The 21269-nt window shown below is 50.5% G+C and overlaps 1 protein-coding gene across 2 annotated transcripts in view; it reads right to left on the bottom strand.

Moving 5' to 3' along the window:
• The window catches only part of LOC144829528 (SH2 domain-containing protein 1A-like), a 600010-nt gene that overhangs the window by 145761 nt on the left and 432980 nt on the right, over positions 1 to 21269 (bottom strand). The window contains exon 4 of one of the 2 annotated variants that reach the window (XM_078688754.1): positions 721 to 746. The exons of the other annotated variant lie outside the window; for it this stretch is intronic. Within the exon in view, the coding sequence (XP_078544880.1) occupies positions 738 to 746 (9 nt within the window). The 3' untranslated portion in view covers positions 721 to 737. The remainder of the gene's footprint in view (positions 1 to 720; positions 747 to 21269) is intronic. 2 annotated transcript variants of the gene reach the window in all.

The raw sequence follows: 21269 nt of genomic DNA, 5'->3' as shown, positions 1-21269 counted from the left end.
CAACTCGAACAGAAGAACCTACTGTCAAACCAAGAGAAATAGGATATCCACCAGGGTACAGGAAACATTATAACCACATTGACATGCTGGCAGACCGGCTGTCACATTTAGGTAATTAATATCCCATGATGAAAATACCATGACAATGCCCCTATCGAGAGGGAAAGTTGGGCCACTCAGTGTTGCCCATAGGTTTGAGACCATTACATGCACTGTCGATTTACGTGAGGCTGTGACAGTTTTGTAAGGAGCAGTCCATGAAGATCCACTGACACAGAGACACAGAAATGCCACTTAGTGGGTGGATGTTAGGAAGTTGGCAGGCTGATCAAAGTGACAGTAATACTATTGTGCTGTGCTGTCAACCTGCAGGTAGACATTGTTCCCAACAGTCCAGATGTGTCACAGTGCATAGTCAAGGTGTACTGAGTTATATATGGCAAAAGCAACTAATAATGCAACAGTGCCTGGTGCTTTGAGAGGGGAGCCTCAAGTCCCAGCAATACTTCTGTGGTGGAGAGGAATAATGTGCATCACACCTGAAACTTTGGTGTAGTTGTGCAATGCTCAGGAAAAGGTGTAAAATCTGGGAGCACAATGTGGGAAGGTGGCGGAGGAGATCGGGATTGTGAATTGTAGTCATATGTTAAAATTGTCCATGCATATGTAAAAATTGTACCTCATAGTTGTGTACTCTCAGGATTGGTCATCAGGACTTACCATTATTTACTTATTTCTTAGCCAACCTGTGAATAAACAGAAAAACATATTATGAAAATGATACTGTGTAATGTGCATTATTTGTACATTTTAATCCTTTTGGTAATCTAAGTCAGATTCAGATGTTAGTCATATATTACCTGCATGCCATGCCCACTGCAGCCCTTGCTTGTTACTGGGAGAGGGGACTTATCAGCTCAGTTATTATACTCAAGTTCAAGTGGCAACAACCTCCTCCTGGCAACGTTGTGCACCACCATGCATGTGGCAATAATTTTGCAGTAGGCCTATGGAGTGTATTCCAGTGCACTACCATAATTTATGTAGACAGCAGAATATGCCTTTCAGTATGCTAAATGCATGTTCAGTCACTGGTCTGATCTGTACTTGCACATGTTTGCACCTCCATTCCCTCTGTGTCCATGGTTTGAGGTCAATCAAGCAATCAATCAATCAATCAGAGGTTTGTAAAGTGCGCTACTCACCCGATGAGGGTCTCAAGGGGCTGGGGGGCTGGAGCGGCGCCGTATCAGTCGAAGAGCCAGGTCTTAAGGGTCCTTGCTGAACGTGTGCAGGGTCAGGGAGCGTCTGATGTTAACAGGGAGCTTGTTCCAGGTCTTGGCTGTGACATAGGAGAAAGCATTCCCGCCGGTTCTGTTTCTGCGGATGCGGGGGACCTCTGCCAGGGCGAGGTCGGCGGAGCAGAGGTTCCTCATGGGTACGTGGAAGGATACTCTCTTGTTGAGGTATTTGGGTTTGATGTTGTTGAGGGATTTGTAAGCGTGGGTGAGGAGTTTGAAGGTGATCCTCTTCTCGACGGGGAGCCAGTGGAGGCCTCGTAGGTGTTGGGTCATGTGCTTGTGGCGCGGTGTCCCTAGGACGAGTCTGGCTGCGGCATTCTGGATGGTTTGGAGCTTGTGTAGAAGAGTTCTGTTTATTCAGGCATAGAGGGTGTTGCTGTAGTCCAGTCGGCTGGTTATGAGTGTGTGGGTGAAGGTCCTTCTGCAGTCGGGGGGGATCCATTTGAAGGTCTTACAGAAGACGCAAAGGCAATTGAAGCAGGTGGAAGCGAGGGCGTTGATCTGGCAGTTCATGGAGAGGTAGGAGTCCAGGATGATGCCGAGGTTCCACGCGTGGTCTGTAGGGGTAGGTAGGCTCCCGAGGGCGGTGGGCCACCAGGTGTTGTTCCAGGCGGAGATGCAGGGCCCGAGGATGAGGACCTTCATCTTGTCTGAGTTGAGATTCAAGCAGCTATCTTTCATCCAGGCCTCTACATTCTCCATTCCTTCCTGGAAGCAGAGTCTGGTGTCTTCGGGATTCTTCATGAGTGAGAGGATGAGCTGGGTGTTGTCGGCATAGGATATGATGCTGAGCCCGTGCTGTTCGACAATGGCGGCGAGGGGGGCCATATAGATGTTGAAGAGCGAGGGGTTTAGTGATGATCCCTAAGGTACTCCACAGTTGATTTCCGTGGGTTCGGAGAGGAAGGGAGGGAGTCGAATCCTCTGGGTTCTGCCGGAGATGAAGGATCAGATCCAGTCAAGGGAGGTTCTTTGTACCCCTGCGTTGTGTAGTCTGGCTGCGAGTGTGCGATGTGAGACGATGTCGAAGGCTGCGGAGAGGTCTAGAAGGATGAGGGCTGCAGTGTGTCCCTGGTCTAGTAGCATGTGGATGTCGTCTGTTACGGCAAGGAGGGCGTACTCGGTGTTGTTTGAGCTGTGGAATCCAGACTGGGAGGAGTCTAGGATGGAGTTCTCTTTGATGAAGGCAGTTATCTGGGTGTTTACGAGTCTCTCTGTGACTTTGGCCGTGATGGGGAGGGGAGAGATGGGCCGGTAGTTTTTGAGGTCTGTTGAGTCGGCCATTGATTTATTGAGGAGGGGTTTCACCTCCACCCGTTTTCAGTCATCTGGGTAGATGCCAGATCTGAGGGAGGCGTTGATGGTCCGTCCTAGTTTGGGTGAGATGGCGGCGGTGGCGGCCCTGTGGAAGATGTGCGGTAGGCGGGGGTCTGTAGGGGCTCCTGAGTTTGTTTTTTTCGTGGTCGTGGTGATGAGTTCGACGGTTGTGGGTTCCCAGGAAGTGATGGTCGGCTTGTCGGCGGCGGTGGTGGTGGGTAGCGGGGTGGTGCCCGGCACTGGTTCGCTGAAGTTGTCGTAGAGGAACTTGATTTTCAGGTAGAAGAAGGAGCTGAGCTTGTTGCAGAGTTCCTGGGAAGCTGTGACATCTGTGGCTTTGCAGGTGGGTTTTGTGAACTGCTGTATGAAGTTGAACAGTTCCTTGGTGTTGGTCACGTCGGTCAGGACTTTGTCTCTTATGAAGGTCCGTTTGGTGTGTGAGAAATTGGCCTGGTATATGATGCTCACTAGTTCTAGTGACCACCTTATACCATGCCAAGCAACCCTTATGATGATTGGTTGTAAGTCAACCTTATAGACCAGCTATCCTAGTGGTAGCATGGGCAAAGCAGTCTTAGGCTAAACTCTGTAAAGGCATGTGAAGCAAGCTGTTTTACCATATACACTCTCCTTGAACACCAAATGAAAGGACACCACACAGATATATATTGAAAATATATATATATTTATTTACTACAAGTACCCCCTATACTCTTTATGAGCACAGAAGCAAATGCGTTAAAACAAAACAGGGTTTAAATACACAAAAGTTGCACAATATGGATAGGCCCTGGTGGCCCCTAAAACCATATACTAAAATAGTGGTATAAGAACCACGTATCTATAAGGAAGAAGGCCTAGGGAATGGGAATCGCTGGGACTACGAGGAGCTAACAATAGTTAGTGACCAGGAGGCCCACGGGATGCGTGTGCAGTGCTTGAAGTTACACGCGGGCGCCCATAGACTTTCAATGGGTGCGTAAAAAGTACAAAGTTACTGCAAAGGGAACCTTCCGGATAGACCAGAACCTAACAACTTAAAACCTAGACACTAGAGAGGTTTCTCTCAACAGGAGCACCGAGGTGCCAGCGTTACCTCACCCACAGGAAGCGGGTGCATAGGGTTCAAAGTGCGTCGGGTCTCGTCGTGTGGTTCAATGGAGCCTGAAGATGAAGATGCTGCAGGCGGCCAGTCGAGAAGAGTTCCGGTAGATCCAAGGATGGATCTGAAGATGTGAAGACCTGAAAGCAGAGGGGACAATGTTCAAAGTCACTAGCCAGTGACTACCGTGGAACCAGGAGGGAACCAGGCGGTCGGGTGCCAACAGGTGAAGAAAGGAAGCTTGTCTCTGCAGCCACGTGGACACGAAGAGGTCTGCGATGTCCAGGAGTCGATCACGAGCTGTCCCACGCAGGCTCTCGCTGATGGCAGTGTCGGCAACTTGATTGAAGCAAACAGGCCTTGGCAAAAGCAAGCCACGCAGGAATTAAAGAAAGCTTGTTACTCTGACCAGCAAGGTCAGAGGGGCTGCCCCTTTTTACAGGAGCGAGGGCCAGTCTGGAGCAGCCAGACCAGCAGTGTTGATTGTAGATTTCGTCACCAAGATGGCCACTAGCCAACGGGCCAGTAACCGGGATGACGCATCGAGTGGCAAAATGCAAAAGGGCCCCACGCAGATCGTGGAGATGCTGGGGGGCTGATCTTTGGTGCAGATGCTGCTCGGTGGTGGGGCTTCTCAAACCCCAAAGCACAGCATGGAGGATACCTCGGGTGCTGCGCAGTCAGCTTCTCGGGATCTTTCAAGATGGCCTGTCCCACGTCTCTCGATGCCTCCACGGGTCTCTTCTTTTCAGGGACAGTGGATCGGGCTGGGAGATGTCTGGGAATCCAGGTCTTGTCGGGCTCTGGGCTCGGGCTCCGGTGGGAGGCGGCGGCAAAGCAGACGTCGAGTTGCTGGATGGTGCCTGTGTTCACAGGGTGGTCACTCCTTGGCCACAAGGGAGATGCTCTTCAGTCTTCTGTGCAGCAGAATGTCGAAGTCCAGTTTTCTTCTTAGTTGCAAGTCGAGTTCAGGATGATCTGAAGTCTTAGGACACAGCTCCTACTCTTAAACCAAATCTAGGGGCCGGATTACCTGCTAGGTCCCTCCTCTGGGTGGGACCAGGAAGGGGGTGGTTACACCCCTTTCCTTTGTCCAGTTTCGCACCAGGACTGGGGCTGGAGAGCACCAGGACCGGTTTGAACCGGCATATACACAGTGACACCTTGTGTGCCCCAGGCATGTCTCATTCTTTTCAGCCCTCCCAAACCCACTACACAAAATCCTGTCTGGGGTTGGTCAAAACATGTCGAGTAAGGTGACATACGAATTGAAATACTACCCCCTCGCCAATTATGGCGACGGGGGTAGCATTCCACCCTTCTAGAGGGACACGACATGTACCTAACCTGAAACCCGGGTAAAGTTAAACATGAGCCTCAGCATCACAAAATGGATGCTCCCACCACAGACACAAGTCTAACCTCCTGCTGCTGGGAGTCCTTCCAGCTTGGGAGGCTTGGACAAAGGGTTTCCTGTCAGGGGAGGTGCTTGCACCACCCAGACAGGATTTTGTGTAGTGGGTTTGGGAGGGCTGAAAAGAATGAGACATGCCTGGGGCACACAAGGTGTCACTGTGCATATGCCAGTTCAAACCGGTCCTGGGGCTCTCCAGCCCCAGTCCTGGCGCGAAACTGGACAAAGGAAAAGGGGTGTAACCGCCCCCCTTCCTGGTCCCACCCAGAGGAGGGACCTAGCAGGTAATCCGGCCCCTAGATTTGGTTTAAGAGTAGGAGCTGTGTCCTAAGACTTCAGATCATCCTGAACTCGACTTGCAACTAAGAAGAAAACTGGACTTCGACATTCTGCTGCACAGAAGACTGAAGAGCATCTCCCTTGTGGCCAAGGAGTGACCACCCTGTGAACACAGGCACCATCCAGCAACTCGACGTCTGCTTTGCTGCCGCCTCCCGCCGGAGCCGGAGCCCAGAGCCCGACAAGACCTGGATTCCCAGACATTTCCCAGCCCGATCCCCAGTCCCTGAAAAGAAGAGACCCGTGGAGGCATCAAGAGACGTGGGACAGGCCATCTTGAAAGACCCCCCAGAAGCTGACTGCGCAGCACCCGAGGTATCCTCCACGCTGTGCTTTGGGGTTTGGGAAGCACCACCATGAGCAGCATCTGCACCGAAGATCAGCCCCCCAGCATCTCCACGATCTGTGTGGGGCCCTTTTGCATTTTGCCACTCGATGCGTCATCCCGGTTACTGGCCCGTTGGCTAGTGGACATCTTGGTGACGAAATCTACAATCAACACCACTGGTCTGGTTGCTCCAGACTGGCCCTCGCTCCTGTAAAGAGGGGCAGCCCCTCTGACCTTGTTGGTCAGAGTAACAAGCTTTCTTCAATTCCTGCATGGCTTGCCTTTGCCAAGGCCTGTTTGCTTCAATCAAGTTGCCGACACTGCCATCAGCGAGAGCCTGCGTGGGACAGCTCGTGATCGACTCCTGGACGTCGCTGACCTCTTCGTGTCCACGTGGCTGCAGAGACAAGCTTCCTTTCTTCACCTGTTGGCACCCGACATGGCCTGGTTCCCTCCTGGTTCCACGGTAGTCACTGGCCAGTGACTTTGAACATTGTCCCCTCTGCTTTCAGGTCTTCACATCTTCAGATCCATCCTTGGATCCACCGGAACTCTTCTCGACTGGCCGCCTGCAGCATCTTCATCTTCAGGCTCCATTGAACCACACGACGAGACCCGACGCACTTTGAACCCTATGCACCCGCTTCCTGTGGGTGAGGTAACGCTGGCACTCCAGTGCTCCTGTTGAGAGAAACCTCTCTAGTGTCTAGGTTTTAAGTTGTTAGGTTCTGGTCCATCCGGAAGGTTCCCTTTGCAGTAACTTTGTACTTTTTACGCACCCATTAAAAGTCTATGGGCGCCCGCGTGTAACTTCAAGCACTGCACACGCATCCCGTGGGCCTCCTGGTCACTAACTATTGTTAGCTCCTCGTAGTCCCAGCGATTCCCAAGGCCCTAGGCCTTCTTCGTTTAAGATACGTGGTTCTTATACCACTATTTTAGTATATGGTTTTAAGGGCCACCAGGACCTATCCATATTGTGCAACTTTTGTGTATTGAAACCCTGTTTTGTTTTAACGCATTTGCTTCTGTGCTCATAAAGAGTATAGGGGGTACTTGTAGTAAATAAATATATATATATTTTCAATATATATCTGTGTGGTGTCCTTTCATTTGGTATTCAAGGAGAGTGTATGTGGTAAAACAGCTTGCTTCACATGCCTTTACAGAGTTTAGCCTAAGACTGCTTTGTCCATGCTACCACTAGGATAGCTGGTCTATAAGGTTGACTTACAACCAATCATCATAAGGGTTGCTTGGCATGGTACAAGGTGATCACTAGAACTAGTGAGCATCATATACCAGGCCAACTTCTCACATTGGTGAGCAGCGGTTGGGATTTGAGCTTGCTGTTGTTTTACCATTGCAATCTTTGAAAATATCATTTGAAAGATCATACAGGTACCTGTTAGGTACATATAAAACAAGACTAGTATACTTAAGTTCTACTGAACTTAGTTGTTGTAGAGCAAAGGGATTAGCACAACCTGACTACAACTATTAGATAGGTTTAGTAGCTAAACACCAGTGTAGGTAGATTGCAACACATCCACCCACACTAGAGCAATGTCTGGAGCAGAGGGGTCCACTGGACCTATCCCTGTTGAGAGTGACCGTCCAAGGGCACCATCCAAATTTGCTATGTTAAACTTTAAAGAGATGAGGCAGCTGTGTACCTTAAGAGGTCTCAAGACGGGTCAGAACCCTACCACAGCACACCTCAGAGAGCTTTTAGACCAGTCTGAAGCTCTAAAGACCTCCAATACTGACCCCAAAGGGACTAGAGAAGGAGGATCTCCCTCTGAAGATGATAACACTGATGCCCCTATCCCTATTGTCCAGATAGATGAGGAAGACCAGACCACTGGGGATACTCAGCCTGAGGATGAGGAGGAGGAGGAGGAAGAAGAAAGTGATTCTGATGATGAGAGACTTAGTCAGGTGCCAGTCAGAAGACTTAGCCAGGATAACTTAGGCCAATTTGGGACTGAGTCAGGGTTAAACCCACTCAGACCCCCAAGTGGACTTAACCAGGAGCCTAGGAGGAGAAGGAATCACTCAGGTGAATCTAACACTTCCCATGCTTCTAGAGGTTCTCATGGTCACTCCAGAAGGAGAATGACAACCCCTCAGAGGAAGGAACATGAGGCCAACATGAGAGAGGCTGAGCTTAGGATCCAGAAGAGAGAGCTAGAAGTATCCCTGATCCAAGAGAAGCTTGCTATAGCAAGACAGCCTAGAGAGAGTGGATTAGGATCCACTGTGGCAGCACTATCCCTAAGAATAAAGACAGGTCCTATGACAATAGAAACATGAGTAAGATTGTGCCCCCCTACAAAGCTGGGGATGACATCCACAAATGGATACCTGCACTTGAGAGGGCCTGCAGAGTACAGCAGATCCCTCATGAGCAGTGGGCAGCAATCTTGTGGCTCTCATTTGAAGGTAGAGGCAGAGACAGACTCCTCACAGTTAGTGATGAGGATTCTAGAAACGACCTGGTCCTGAAGAATGCTCTGGTTGATGGGTTAGGCTTAATCACTGAACAGTACAGGTTGATGTTCAGAGAGACCCAGAAGACACAGACTCAGGACTGGTCTGAATTTGTTGAATATGCCACTAAGGCTCTGGAGGGCTGGTTGCTGGGAAGTAAGGTTACAGACTATACAGGATTGTATAATTTGATGATGAGAGAGCAAATCTTAAATAATTGTCAAAACCAGCTTCTACCAGCACCTGGTGGACTCTGATCTGACCTCTCCATAAGAATTGGGTAAGGGGGCAGACAAATGGGTCAGAACCAGGATCAGGCCTAAGAACCAGGGTGGTGACCAAAAGAAAGAAACTACCAAGCCTCAAGAGAAAGGTGGGGATAAATCCAAAGAGAAGACTTCCCCAGGGCCCCAAAACTCCAATGACTCCATGACAAACCAAAGATAGCATTCAATCGCGATGTTCGTAATGCACTTAAGAGTATATGGTATGGCAATATCTGGAAACAGCTAAAGGACGTTGGTCCGAAAGCTGCAGACAGGCTCAGCTCATGCCAGACCACCATCTCACATGAAACCAAGCACTCTGCCTCCAGGATTGTTAAGGCCTGCCATAGGAGTGACTTATAGGTTAACATGTGTCCATATAAGATAGATATAGATATACTATATCTAAGTAAGAGGTGATTACACCAACTTACCCCAGCTGAGTGATCAACCAGTTGTGTCAAATATGGAAGCCAGGCCAGGGGTGGCATAAAACATGCTTCAGCCCCTGGTAGGCCTTGGAAACACCTATGCCCTGGGTACCTATGGTACACTGTACAGGGGCCTATAAGGTGGTCCAGTATCCAATTGTGTATGTACCTAAGGTACATGGAGTCCATTTTAAGGAGAGAGCAATTAGTCTGGGGCTCTGGATAGCAGGATCCCAGGCCAACTAAGTCAAAAACCAGCTAAACACTAGGCAAAAAGTTTGGGGGTAACCATAGTCAGATATCCACCTTCCTACATGGTGTCTCTTATGTGCTGGTGGTATTCCGTCAGGTCGCTCTTGTGGTCGTTCCTAGCTTCTGTGGTTTTCTGGTTACGCAAGGTTTTCTCGAGGCGTCTGCAGGAGCGCCTAGCTTCTTGAAGTTCTGCGGTGAACCAGGCGGCCTTCAGCGGGCTTTGTTTAGCAGGGTGGTGTCGGTCGTGGTATTGGGTGGGTTTCAGCGGAGGGTGGTGTTGAAGTGTTCCTCTGTGACCTTGCTCCAGTTTCGTTGAGGTGGGTGCAGGGCTGGCTTGGGTGCAGTGGTGGTGTTGAAGGTGAAATGGACTCAGTGGTGGTCCGTTCAGAGGGGCTGGGTGGTGTGGCTAAAGCGGATGTTTGTTCCGCCTGTGAAGATGGGGTAGAGGGTGTGACCCGCTCTATGGGTGGGCGTGTTTATGAGCAGCTTCAGTCCCAGGTTGACGAGGTTGTCGAGGAGAGTGGTGGAGTCGGGGTCGTTGCAGTTGTCGAGGTGGAAGTTCAGGTCCTCGAGTAGGATGCAGTCCATGGAGGTGATTGCATGGGGTGCAGTGAGCCCACGATGGTGGTTGCAGGCTGGGTGCGAGTTCCTGGCAGTGTGTAGATGAGAGTGGGGCTGGCCTGGATCTGGAAGTGGAGGTGGTCTGTGTTGGAGTGGATGTCACTCATGCTGGAAGTGTAGAGTCGGAGGGGTGTCTTGTGTGTGATGGTGAGTCATCTTCCTGAGTGATGGGGTGGTCCTTTCTCTGGATCTTGTAGCCGTTAGGGATGGCTGTGGCGATGTCGGGGCCGGAGGTGACATTGGTCCAGGTTTCTGTGAGGAAGGTGACGTCCGGCGAGTGGGTGTCGATCAGGTCCCAGTTTTTTACGGCGCGTCAGTGCAGGGAGTGCACGTTGAGGAGGATCCATGTGAGGGTTTTGGTGGTGCGCGCCTCAGGTGGGTCATCGGCGGTAGTGGGGGCTTTATCGATGGTGAAGGATCTGCGGCTGGTCTGCATGAGAACTGTCCCTGGGTGGTGTTCGGCGAGGATCTTACGCAGTCGGTGTGTCTTCCAGGATTGAGTGCACAGAGGGTGGTTGAGTCATAGTGGTGGGGCCTAGAAGAACTAGGGTTTCTGGCACTGGCCGCAGTTGGGTCACGGACGGGCGCAAACGGAAATGCCTTAGGCGTGACTTAGGCGCGCCAGCGACAAGCCCGCTGCACGCGTCCACTTTGGGATCGGCAAGTAGGGGTGGGGGCGGGACCGGCAGTGGGGAGGTGGGAGCGGGGACTGAGTCGGGGTGGGAGGGGCCGCAGGGGCAGCAGCGGTAAAAATGGAATGGCAACTAAGGCAGAGAAGAATAAGTAGATCAGCAGAACTAAGAAACGTAGGCAATAAAACAACTAAATAAACAATATTCCTTAGTGAGACCGGCGGGTGCCGAATACCAGAACAAAACACGAGTCACCAAGATGTTAGGAGGGCTACTGGCGCGAACCCTGACAGAGGGGGACTCGAGGCTGCGGAGGTGAGGTGGAGCTGCTGGGGAGAGTGCTGGCCTGGAACAAAGGTCTAGGGATCACCACGCGCTCCCTGCAGCAGTTGCCATTAAGTAGTGGAGGGGATGGGACCGGCGGTGGGGAGGAGGGAGCGGGGACTGAGTCGGGGTGGGAGGTGCCACAGGGGCAGCAGTGGCGGTAAAAATGGAATGGCAACTCAGGCAGAGAAGAATCAGTAGATCAGCAGAATTAAGAAACTTAGGCAATGAAACAACTAAATAAACAATAATCCTTAGTGAGACCGACGGATGCCGAATACCAGAACAAAACACGAGTCACCAAGGTGTTAGGAGTGCTGCTGGCGCAAACCCTGACAGAGGAGGACTCGAGACTGCAGCGGTGAGGCGGAGCAGCTGGGGAGAGTGCTGGGCTGGACCGAAGGTCTAGGGAGTTGACATGTTATGACCCTTGGTGTTGGAGCTGGCCCTTTCGGCACGGTCACTCCCTATTATTTTGCCTTCACTCCTCCTATTTTTAATGAATTTGTCTTTTTGTTGGCCTTAGGACTCTGTGCCCTTAACCACTGCCAACCAGTGCTAAAGTGTCTGTGCTCTCTGCTTAAAACATGATTATGTTGGCTTATAGTACCCAATTGGCATATTAAATTTACTTATAAGTCCCTAGTGAGGTGCTCTACAAGTGTCCAGGGTCTGACAAGTAAATGCTACTAGTGACCTACAGCACTGATTTGCCACCCACCAAATTGGTAGCCCTTTAAACCTGTCTCAGGCCAGCTGGGTCTGGTGGCTTAGTAGAACAATGCATCCACCGTAGAGGACTATGTTTGACCTCATGGTGACAGGTTCCAATATTGGCAGGTCCACTTGACCTTTCATCCTTCTGAGGTCGATATATTTAGCACCATTGAATTAGGTAACAATAAACATCTGTTATTCAGCACAAATAGACCCTTCTGGGTGAATGTGCGCTTTACAAATACACGTTATGCCATTGCAGAACCTGTCCACGCAGTTCCATCTGGTAAAATAAACCTTTTGCCAAACTCAAACCTTCCTTTTTAATACAAGTCACTCATAGGGTAGGCCCAGGATGGCCCAAGGGCAGGGCGCAGTGTATCTAAAAAGTTCAATATTTTCTGTTAGTGAAAAACTTTTCAATTTGTTTTTCTCTACTGCAATGTCTATCTCTCCAATAGGATAACATTGGTGTTACCTTATTACACGAACTGAGGGGGTGAAGGGAGCTAAAGAATGATGATGGATTCAACCCAGATCTGTGACTGGACGTTAGTGTCTGAAAAGTTTCAGCACACCGTCCATCATCTCCTTGTGTTTGCTTTGTTCGGCCTAAGTTGGCAGGGTATGCCCAGTCGTGGGTCCCTTGCTCACTTTGCCACTGGATTCAAGCTAGTCTGGCTGATGAATGGTGTTACACAGAAACCGGTCCCAGGATGCTTGTTTCCGGTTCAGGTAAGACCTGGCTTGGCAGTTCGGGCTGAACTGTTCCCATGAGGCACAGTGTCAAAACTGATTTGCATATAGCTGGGTCTGAACTGAGGTGGTGAAGTGAGCTAAAGAATGATGATGGATTCAACCCAGATTTATGACTGGGCGTGAGTGTGGGAAAAGTTTCAGCGCTCCGTCCATCATCTCCTTGTGTTTACCTTATTAGATTTAACAAGAGTAATTTCCAAATGGAAAAGGATAACCAGTTAATTTTGGTGTCTCTGGAATCCTAATTTAAAATCCTAACTTACGGCGAAGTCGCATTTTAAATTACAATTTTGAAATTGCCACTTTTAGAAAGTTGGCATTTTCTTGCCTTAGCCATTTGGTGTCTGCAGTCTGTCACTGGGTTATATGCTGTGTAGTTGGCAGTTGGACTTTCTGTATTCCTTCTAGCCAGCCACACCCAATGGAGCGTAGGTGGGACTGGATGGACCATCACGGACAGAATGGGAAGGAGGAGCAGGGCCCAGCCTTATTCACACTTGATGAGTCTGTGTCCAGTCTCCACACAAATGGCTACATAGTTAGACAAAAGCCAGGGACAGGAAGGCAGGGCATCTGTGCACTTCAAATGTATGCCTTTATAAGCTTTACCCCACTTCAAAGGCACAACTGTGTATAAAAGAGGGACCTCAGACACCACAACTTCATTACACTTCTGGACCTGTGGATACCCTGCTAGGAAGAAGGACTGCCGTATTGTTACAAGGACTGACACTCTTCTAGACTGCTACTCTGAAGGAACTGCTGCCCTGCTTTACTGCCCTGCTTCCCTCTTGCCTGGGGAAGAAGAACTGGACCTGCAACTACACCTCAAACCCATGACCCGAGAGTGACTCAGAGGGCAAATCTGCTGGCCTCCTGATCTGAGCCTCAGGGAGATAAAAGGCTCCCCAACAGCTGCTAGTCCTCTCTACAGCTAGTTCCTGACTCCCAAGTGATGCCTCTCAGGTCTGAACCCTTGGTGTGTGTCTCAAGTTCTTCAATTCAAGCTTTTGGGCTCTTCACAACAGTAAATGGGCCAGTTCACACCGAAACCATGATGCTCGCTCAGAAAATGAGCGTGAACCGCCGCCAACCTGTCTCTTCGCACAGCAGCATCAACAGCTCACAGAGAACTGCCAAAACAAAGCTCCAGCCTGTTTGTCCTTGACATCTGGTCTGCTCTTTGCACCTTGCCAACTGCCGCCCACAACACTCTCTTTGCTCCTCACAACCCTCTCCAATGCAAATGGGACTCTTGGCACAAAACTTGAGACTATAACTTCAGCGGGACTAATCTGGGACTGTATTCGACCTGCGCTCCTACGTGGTTGGCCCGAACTTATGACTTTGACATGGGTCAGTGTGAGCAGATAGCCACGGCTGGCCCTTTATGCTTTCAGGTGCTATTTTACAGTTTATTCTTTAAAAATTCATAACTTTGGTTTTACTGATTGGATTTTAGCCTTTTTTAGTCTTGTTGTATTCATTAAATTAAGATCTATTTTTCTAACATGGTGTGGGATTCTTCTTGTGTGGTGTTTTTACTGTTTTACTGTTTGAAGTATTGCACAAATACTTTACACATTGCCTCAAAGTTAAGCCTGATTGCTCTGTGCCAAGCTACCAGGTGGTAAGAAGAGGTTAATTTGGGGGTGGTTGTGCCTTATCATGGCTAGAATTGTGGATGCTGCTTGACTGGGGCTCAAACCCTAGCGAACCAGTGACCCAATTAGTCACACTTGGATATATATGGTTTATGCACTGTTGCCCGCAACAGAGATATATGGGTGCTGGGCATGCATCAGCAGATAATTTCAGTGGTAGTGGCTCCCCAGTCATAAAGGGCACTGTGCTGGAACATATGTTACTGTGCCACAAAGTTGTAATGCGACATGCTGCATTGCACATCACTTGTATGGTGTTTATCCACAAATACTCATTCTCTGAAGGAGGATAAATCAAGATGTGTGTACAATTCATATAAACTATATGTGAGAATTGATTGGTTCCATAGAATTTCACCTTTGCATCCTGCAATTCATCTGGGGAACTTGCAAACATTTTGTGAGTGTGGCTTCTGGACTACACAGTACCCATACAAAATCCAGAATGTCAAAGCTAGGGCATAACATTTGGTGCCACACGAAACAGCTATTGTGCCTCCATACCTTTTTGATACTAACAGGCGTAGTGAATGCAGGATTTGGAAATGCATGGGCATAGGCTGGCTGCATGGTGTCAGCCTGCCTAACACAGGCTATAGATCATCTATGATGTCTACTATAACTTGACTATTAAACCAGCCTGGCATACCCCCTCCTATGTTTTAAAAAAGATTGTAAATCTGTGCCAAAATGATCTCTCCTTTGTCCTTTTCCTCCTCTGATAGGCTCAAAATAATTGTGTCCTTCTCGCTATGGCACACCTGGCCACAATTTTGTCTGCACAGCATGTTGGGTCTTGTTTTACAGCATGTGCTTGGTCAACCCCAGCTTCCACTTGTTAGTAATTTGTGAGTGCACTCAGCTGTTTTTAAGGCCATTTGCAAATGGACTCCAGATACATTTGCAATTATCTATTTTGCACCCACACTTCCCTGCCTCATTCTGCAGGTTCATTATTAATTTGATACTATATGCTAATTTTGCAGGTTCTTGCTTTAGAGTGTTTAGAACTTCGCTGTGTGCTGGTTTTATGGTTGTTGTCACTTTGCAATAGATTTGTGATTCACAATAGCTGAAATCAGGGTCAGGGTATTTGACATCCCATGCATCTTATGTTTACTCCATGGCCATGACCTATTATCTAAGGAAAGGCTGTGGAGAAGTCAATAAATACTTGTTAGAACCGGCTGTTTCTGGTAGGCTAAGGCTGCCGCCAAAGCCAGGCAGAAACCACCATTCTAGTCAGGGCAAGGAAGTCTCACGCCAAGATAACCCCTGCTCACCCTCTAGGTAGCTTGGCACGAGCAGTCTAGGCTAAACTCGGAGGCGATGTGTAAAGCATTTGCGCCAGCGCACAACAGCAACAACATATTAGGTACACCACAAAAGAGACTCCACACAAGGTTATATTAAAATAACTTTTGTATTGTCAAAACATATCAGATAGAAATCACACATGTACATTGTGCCAACTGGCACAGCAATATTCACAAGGGATTATTTACAAGACAGGGCCACATGGGCCACTGTCAGAATCAACACTTCGCAGATATAGAAATACTTGTCAAAAATTAGAATAAAAGTATACAAACTTCACTGTAACACAAAGCAACAGTTATAGATCACATCCAGTAACTACTGGGAACAGGTAAGTACCACCTACGCAACCCTAAACCCTTAGGAGACTGTCACGCAGGGGACCAGGACCTCACTAGGACCACCTGTACTAAAAAGAACAACACCCTAAGTATCACACAGCATTTAGGGGTCTAAGACAGAACACATTACCCATGATGTATGAAACACATTCAGAGGAGTAGGAAAGGAAAACCACCTAAGTATCACACAGCATTTAGGAGTCTAAGAAAGAACACATTACCCATGATGCATAAATATACATTCAGAGGAGTAGCAAGGAAAAACACATAATGCATAAACCTACACATTCAGCGGTGTTAAAAATAAAGCACATGATGCAATAAAGATACATTCAGAGGTACCAGAATAATACAGTAGCGCAAAAGTCACATGATGTCTAAAAACATTCAGAGGTGCAGGAATAAAACATGATGCAAGAAATCACATTCAGAGGTGCAAATAACCATACAATTGCGCAAGACCTACATAAGCCACCACCTGTGGCAGTCCCTAGGCCATCTGGCCATGTTGGGGCTAGAACGCCCTGAGTCTCAATGTCAGGGGCCTAAACGATGCAGGTGCCCACTACTTGCTGGGCACCTGGGAATCACTCACAAGGGCCTAAACGCTGCGGCTGGCACTAAGTGCTGCGCAGCTGTGACTGGCCGGGCACCTCTGTGCCATCTCTATCCCTCTCAGGGACTCACTCTCTATCTTGCGCCTAAACGGTGCAGCTGCCCACTAATTGCTGGGCAGCTGGAGACAAAACTGCGGCAGGGACTCGTGACCAAAAGGAATGCCCCGTTAAATGAAATGCGCCAGAAGCGGGAGCCACGGGGCTCTGACAGTCATCAGGGGCCATGGAGCGCACTGGCTCCTCACATAACAAGCATGGGCCCCTCTTGAGCAACTCAGGCCCTTAAAGTTCCTAAAAATGCCCCCGGGCGCTGTGCCTACACAGGCACTGACCTGCACCCCTACGGAGCCTCTCGGGGCTCTAAGCAACGCTGGGGCGACCCACTGCCAACCGGGGCCGCCCTTCCCGCACCACTATCTTCACGTTGGAGGGGCCCACTGCCACACGGGACCGCTCTTGACCTTGTGCCTCCACCGGCACCGCCAGCAACATCACGGAGCTTCCTCCCCCGCAGCCCTTCACTCACCGGCTCTGCTGCGGGGAGGCTCCATCGTCGCGCCGCTCTCTGCGGCGTCCTCCCGGCAGCCGGCACCTCTCTCTCGGCTCCGAGCAAGTCCGGTCTCCCTCTCCACACGGGAGACCGGCGACGAGGCAGCCAGGCTTTTCCCCTTCTCTCGGGGCTCCCTCTCGGTCACGGGAGCCCCGCAACGGCCACCATCTTCTCCCCCTCTCCTCACACGCGGCGCCGCAGCCTTCCGCGTCCCCGGGTGAGGGCGGGACTTCCGCCCGGTCGCGCTAGGATTGGCCGGCCGGCCGGCCAACCACTTCCGGGTCGCTGCGGGCAGCGCAGCGGCCCTTCTCCTTAGGCAGGCAGGCGGGGAACCACGATCCGAGGGGTGGCACCCTCGATACAAAACAAAACCCAATAAAAGTTAAAGCGCTATTAAGCGCTTGGGGCCAAGTAGCGCTGTAAATACAAATAAAGCGCTCTCCAGCGCTTGGGGGCAATAAAGCGCTCCAAAGCACTAGAAAATAGGCAGAGCGCTCCCAAGCGCTAGGAAAGGCAAATAAAGCGCTCCTAAGCGCTATTGACCAGCAAAGTCTTCCAAGAAATGCAGCAGGCAGGGGGTCAGTCAGGAAGAGTTCCCCAGCAGTCCATCAGGGCATCCAGGGGCTGGGCAGAGTCCCCCATCAGCCCTTGCAAGGCAGAGGGGTCCCCCAGAAGTCCTCCAGGCATCCAGGGGCTGGGCAGCGCCCACCCCTGGTAGATTCAAGTCAGCCACAAGAGCAAGAACAAGAACAACATGGAAGGGGACACAGCACCTTCTTATACACAGAAAAGGCTTTGAAGTCCTTTGAAGTCTTTGTGCTAGCGGGGGTGTATCTGGTTTCCCTCTCCTGTCAGCCTCAGGTCAGAGGTGACAGTGGGCCATCAGGAGGGAGAGCCAGCATGGTGGGCCGACAGGCACAGCCCGGCACCACCAGACGCGCTTTCCTCCCATCCATGACAGCAGATGGGGGCCTTTCATCTACGGCTGACTCAGACCCCCTCCTCCGGGGCCCTGCAGACCCTGTCCTACTCAAACCAGACAGTCCATCCACCAGCAGGCCCAGGCACTCCTGGGCCAGGCTCATCAGCCAATCACGTGCCAGCAGACTCACTACACAAATATGCCAACTTCTAAAAGTGGCGCTTCTAGACTAGACACAGCCATGCCGCATATACCATTATGCAGCATTCATTCTCACGAGTTCACACATATCAAACTCGACCCTGCACTCCCCACGCATCAGGAATCTACCATGGGCATACATATTCCCCATTCATTCCTATGGGAGGGCAGGCCACTTACCACACATACACAGAGAGCACACGCACTTTACACTGTACCACAGTGAAAAAGTGCGCAGAGGCCTAAAATCACCAATCCAGGTTCCAGAAACAGGCTAGGAAAAAGCAAAAAAGTCTCGGGGTGAACCTGCCCAAAGGACCGGGTCCAACAATACTGAATACAAAAAATAATTTCTGGGCACATTATTTCCAGTATGGTGATGTAAGACTGCAATTATGTTATATGGAGTGAGCTCTCCGAAAGCTTGTTTCAAACTCAGGAATCAGGACTCAGTCCCAATCCAGACATGAAGCCTTATAATAGATGTTTATTCTGGATTTATCTGGCGTCAACCGTCCAAAGGTCTGAATGACTCGCTGGTGGGGTTGTCGCACAAGGGTTCGCGAGTGGGGGGGATATAAATATTTTTAAAACATACCGCACCGCCTCCGCTCCTGACCGGGTCCCGCGTTTTCCTGCTGCTTTCCTTGAGGAAGGCAGCTAACCTCCCCTCACCTCCCTTAAGCCAATCACAACGTGGCAATGGCAGTGTTGTGATTGGTGAGGACTACACAAACAAATGATGGATGGAATGCTGAATAAATCATACATTCACCCCCAGTCAAGAGATCTCGATTAAATCCATTGTTCTTTTGCTCACCCCAGTCTAGACCCAGCCATATGCAAATCAGTCTTGACCCTGTGCCTCATGGGAACAGTCCAGACCGAACTGCCAAGCCAGGTCCTCCCTGGACCAGAAACAAGCATCCTGGGACCGGTTTCTGGGTAATACCCTTTATCAGCCAGACTGGCTTGAATACATGGCACAGTGAGCAAGGGACCCACGTCTGGACATACCGATCCCACTTATGGCGAAAAGTGCTACACAATCAAATGATGGACGGAATGCTGAATAAATCATACATTCACCCCCAGTCAAGAGATCTGGGTTAAATCCATCATTCTTTTGCTCACCATGCCACCCCAGTTTGGACCCAGCCATATGCAAATCAGTCTTGACCCTGTGCCTCATGGGAACAGTCCAGACCGAACTGCCAAGCCAGGTCCTCCTTGGACCGGAAACAAACATCCTAGGACTGGTTCTGGGTATTACCCTTTGTTAGAACCGGGGTCTCTGGTTGGCAGGGGTGTGTACCCTAGTCCAAGTAGGGACCACCGCTTCCGACCTGGTAGCTTGGCACAGAGCAGCAAAGGCGTAACTTCAGAGGCAATGTGTAAAGTATTTGTGCAACACACCCACAGTTCCCAGTGACACACGCACACAAGGAAAAGACACTACACCGGTTTTATATATAAAAATATAAATATCTTTATCTAAGAATTATGCAAGAGCAATCATCAAATAAAACGTGCCCAGTTCCCAGGCCAGATCAATAATCACGAACCATGAATGCAGTCTCCAGGTAAGATCAATCATTAGTCAAAATGCACCCAAAAGCTCATGTGTGCCAGGGGCTCCTACTGGTAAGGTCCTTCTAACAGGGTCTCTTGTGTGGGGGAAATCATACAATCAACACAGTGGAGGAATTCCCAGTCACGACACAATCCAGTAAGCCAATCTCTGGACCTTCCCGGCGCACAGTTCTCCCAAGGCAAACCAGTCCTCTCAGTGAGGCACAAAGAAGATGTTCCGGCTGTCCTGCACTTGGTGCTACTGCGGCGCTATTTATTCGAGGTTTAACTTCAGGACAGTTCTGGGCGGCCCGCTAGCAAGCTACACAGCCCCCGCATCCCGCTTCCCAGTGGAGCAGCTTCCCCAAGAGGCCTCCCGCCCAAGACAATGATAGGCGCGGGAGGCTCGGCACATACACAGGCTTTACCTGGGAGCTGGATGGCGGCTGGCGGCAGTTCGGTTCTCCTCCAGTCCTCAGTGCAACTCTCCCTGTTCTGGCCGGCGCTGGGGAAGCCCTCGGGGCAACCACCAATCCCAGCGCGGCCCTTCTATGACGAGCAGGGAATCCCGGAGGCTCAGGGCCAATCACCGCGCGGCCTGGGGCTGACGTCGCACCAATCCCAGCGCGGCTTCTCCTGGTGCTGGGGATGACGCGCCCCGGGCTTCCGTGGCTCCTGAGCCGCGGCGGTGATTTTGGAGGGAGTTTCAAAAGGATTACCACTGTGTTTTTGCTCGGGCCCCCGGCGGTGACTTTGGCATGTAGCGCTTCTCTCCTCCCAGCGCTTTCCAGCCCAGCTAGGTTCCGGGTGTTTGCAGTGGCCTCGGGGGTAGTTCCAGTAGTGTCTTGTCTCTGGCCCGCGGCGATGATGTCAGGGGAGCACAGCGCTTCACTTCCACAGCGCTTCACAGTGCCCCAGGGAACCCGGGAGCTGGTGGCGATTTGTAGTACCGCAGCGCTTCAATTCCCTTCACAGCGCTAAGTGGCACAGTTCGGTCCCGAGCAGCGGCGGTGACTTTGGGGGTGCTAGAGATAAGGATTTCTCACCCCCTGGGCGGCAGAGGCAATCTTTAAAGGTCAAAGGGCCAGTGATGCTGGCTGCAGGCACCGAGATGCAGGGACAAGTCCTTATGAGAGTTGTTTTCCCCAAAAAGCAGTCCTTAAAACGATGGGTCCCAAGAAAGATGGTTCGCTGTAAGTTAAAAGGGATACAGTCCCAAAGAGGCAGTTCTTGTAAATATGGTGGAGACACTCTGGTGGTGTTTTCTTCACTCTCCTCTTGCAGGGCAGGATCAACAGGCAGTGAGACAGCTCAGCAGATGGGGCAGCAGTTCCTTGGAGCAGTCAGCTTCCTTCAGTCTGGCAATCCTTCCTGGCGCAGCAGTCCTTACTCCAGCAGGGATTCTTCTTAGTCCAGGGTGTAACAAAGAAGTGAGGCCAGGACCCTCCCTTATATATCTTTCAGTCTAAGGGCTAGAAAGTGGTAGAAGTCTCTGGAAGGGTCTGGGGGCAGGGGCTTCTGGAAGAGTCCAGGGAGTTCTGGTATGTTCCCTGCCTTCCCTGACCTAGCTGTCAAAGTGACGAGAGACAGGCCGTTAAGGCTACAGTGGGCAGCCCATCACAGCTCATCCCAGGGAAGAAGGTGTGAATCACCACTCCCACCTCCCAACCCAGGCAGGCTATCAGTATGCAGAGGGGAGGGGGGAGTCTGCAGAACCTAATCTAAGTGTAGGCAGGAAAAGGTCCCCTTTATAAAAGTGGGATCCCTAGCGTAGTAATGCCCAAACCCT

Source organism: Lissotriton helveticus, chromosome 4_1 (genome assembly GCF_964261635.1).
Source record: "Lissotriton helveticus chromosome 4_1, aLisHel1.1, whole genome shotgun sequence".
NCBI classification, from domain to species: domain Eukaryota; kingdom Metazoa; phylum Chordata; class Amphibia; order Caudata; family Salamandridae; genus Lissotriton; species Lissotriton helveticus.
This window is presented reverse-complemented; position numbering and strand designations above follow the sequence as displayed.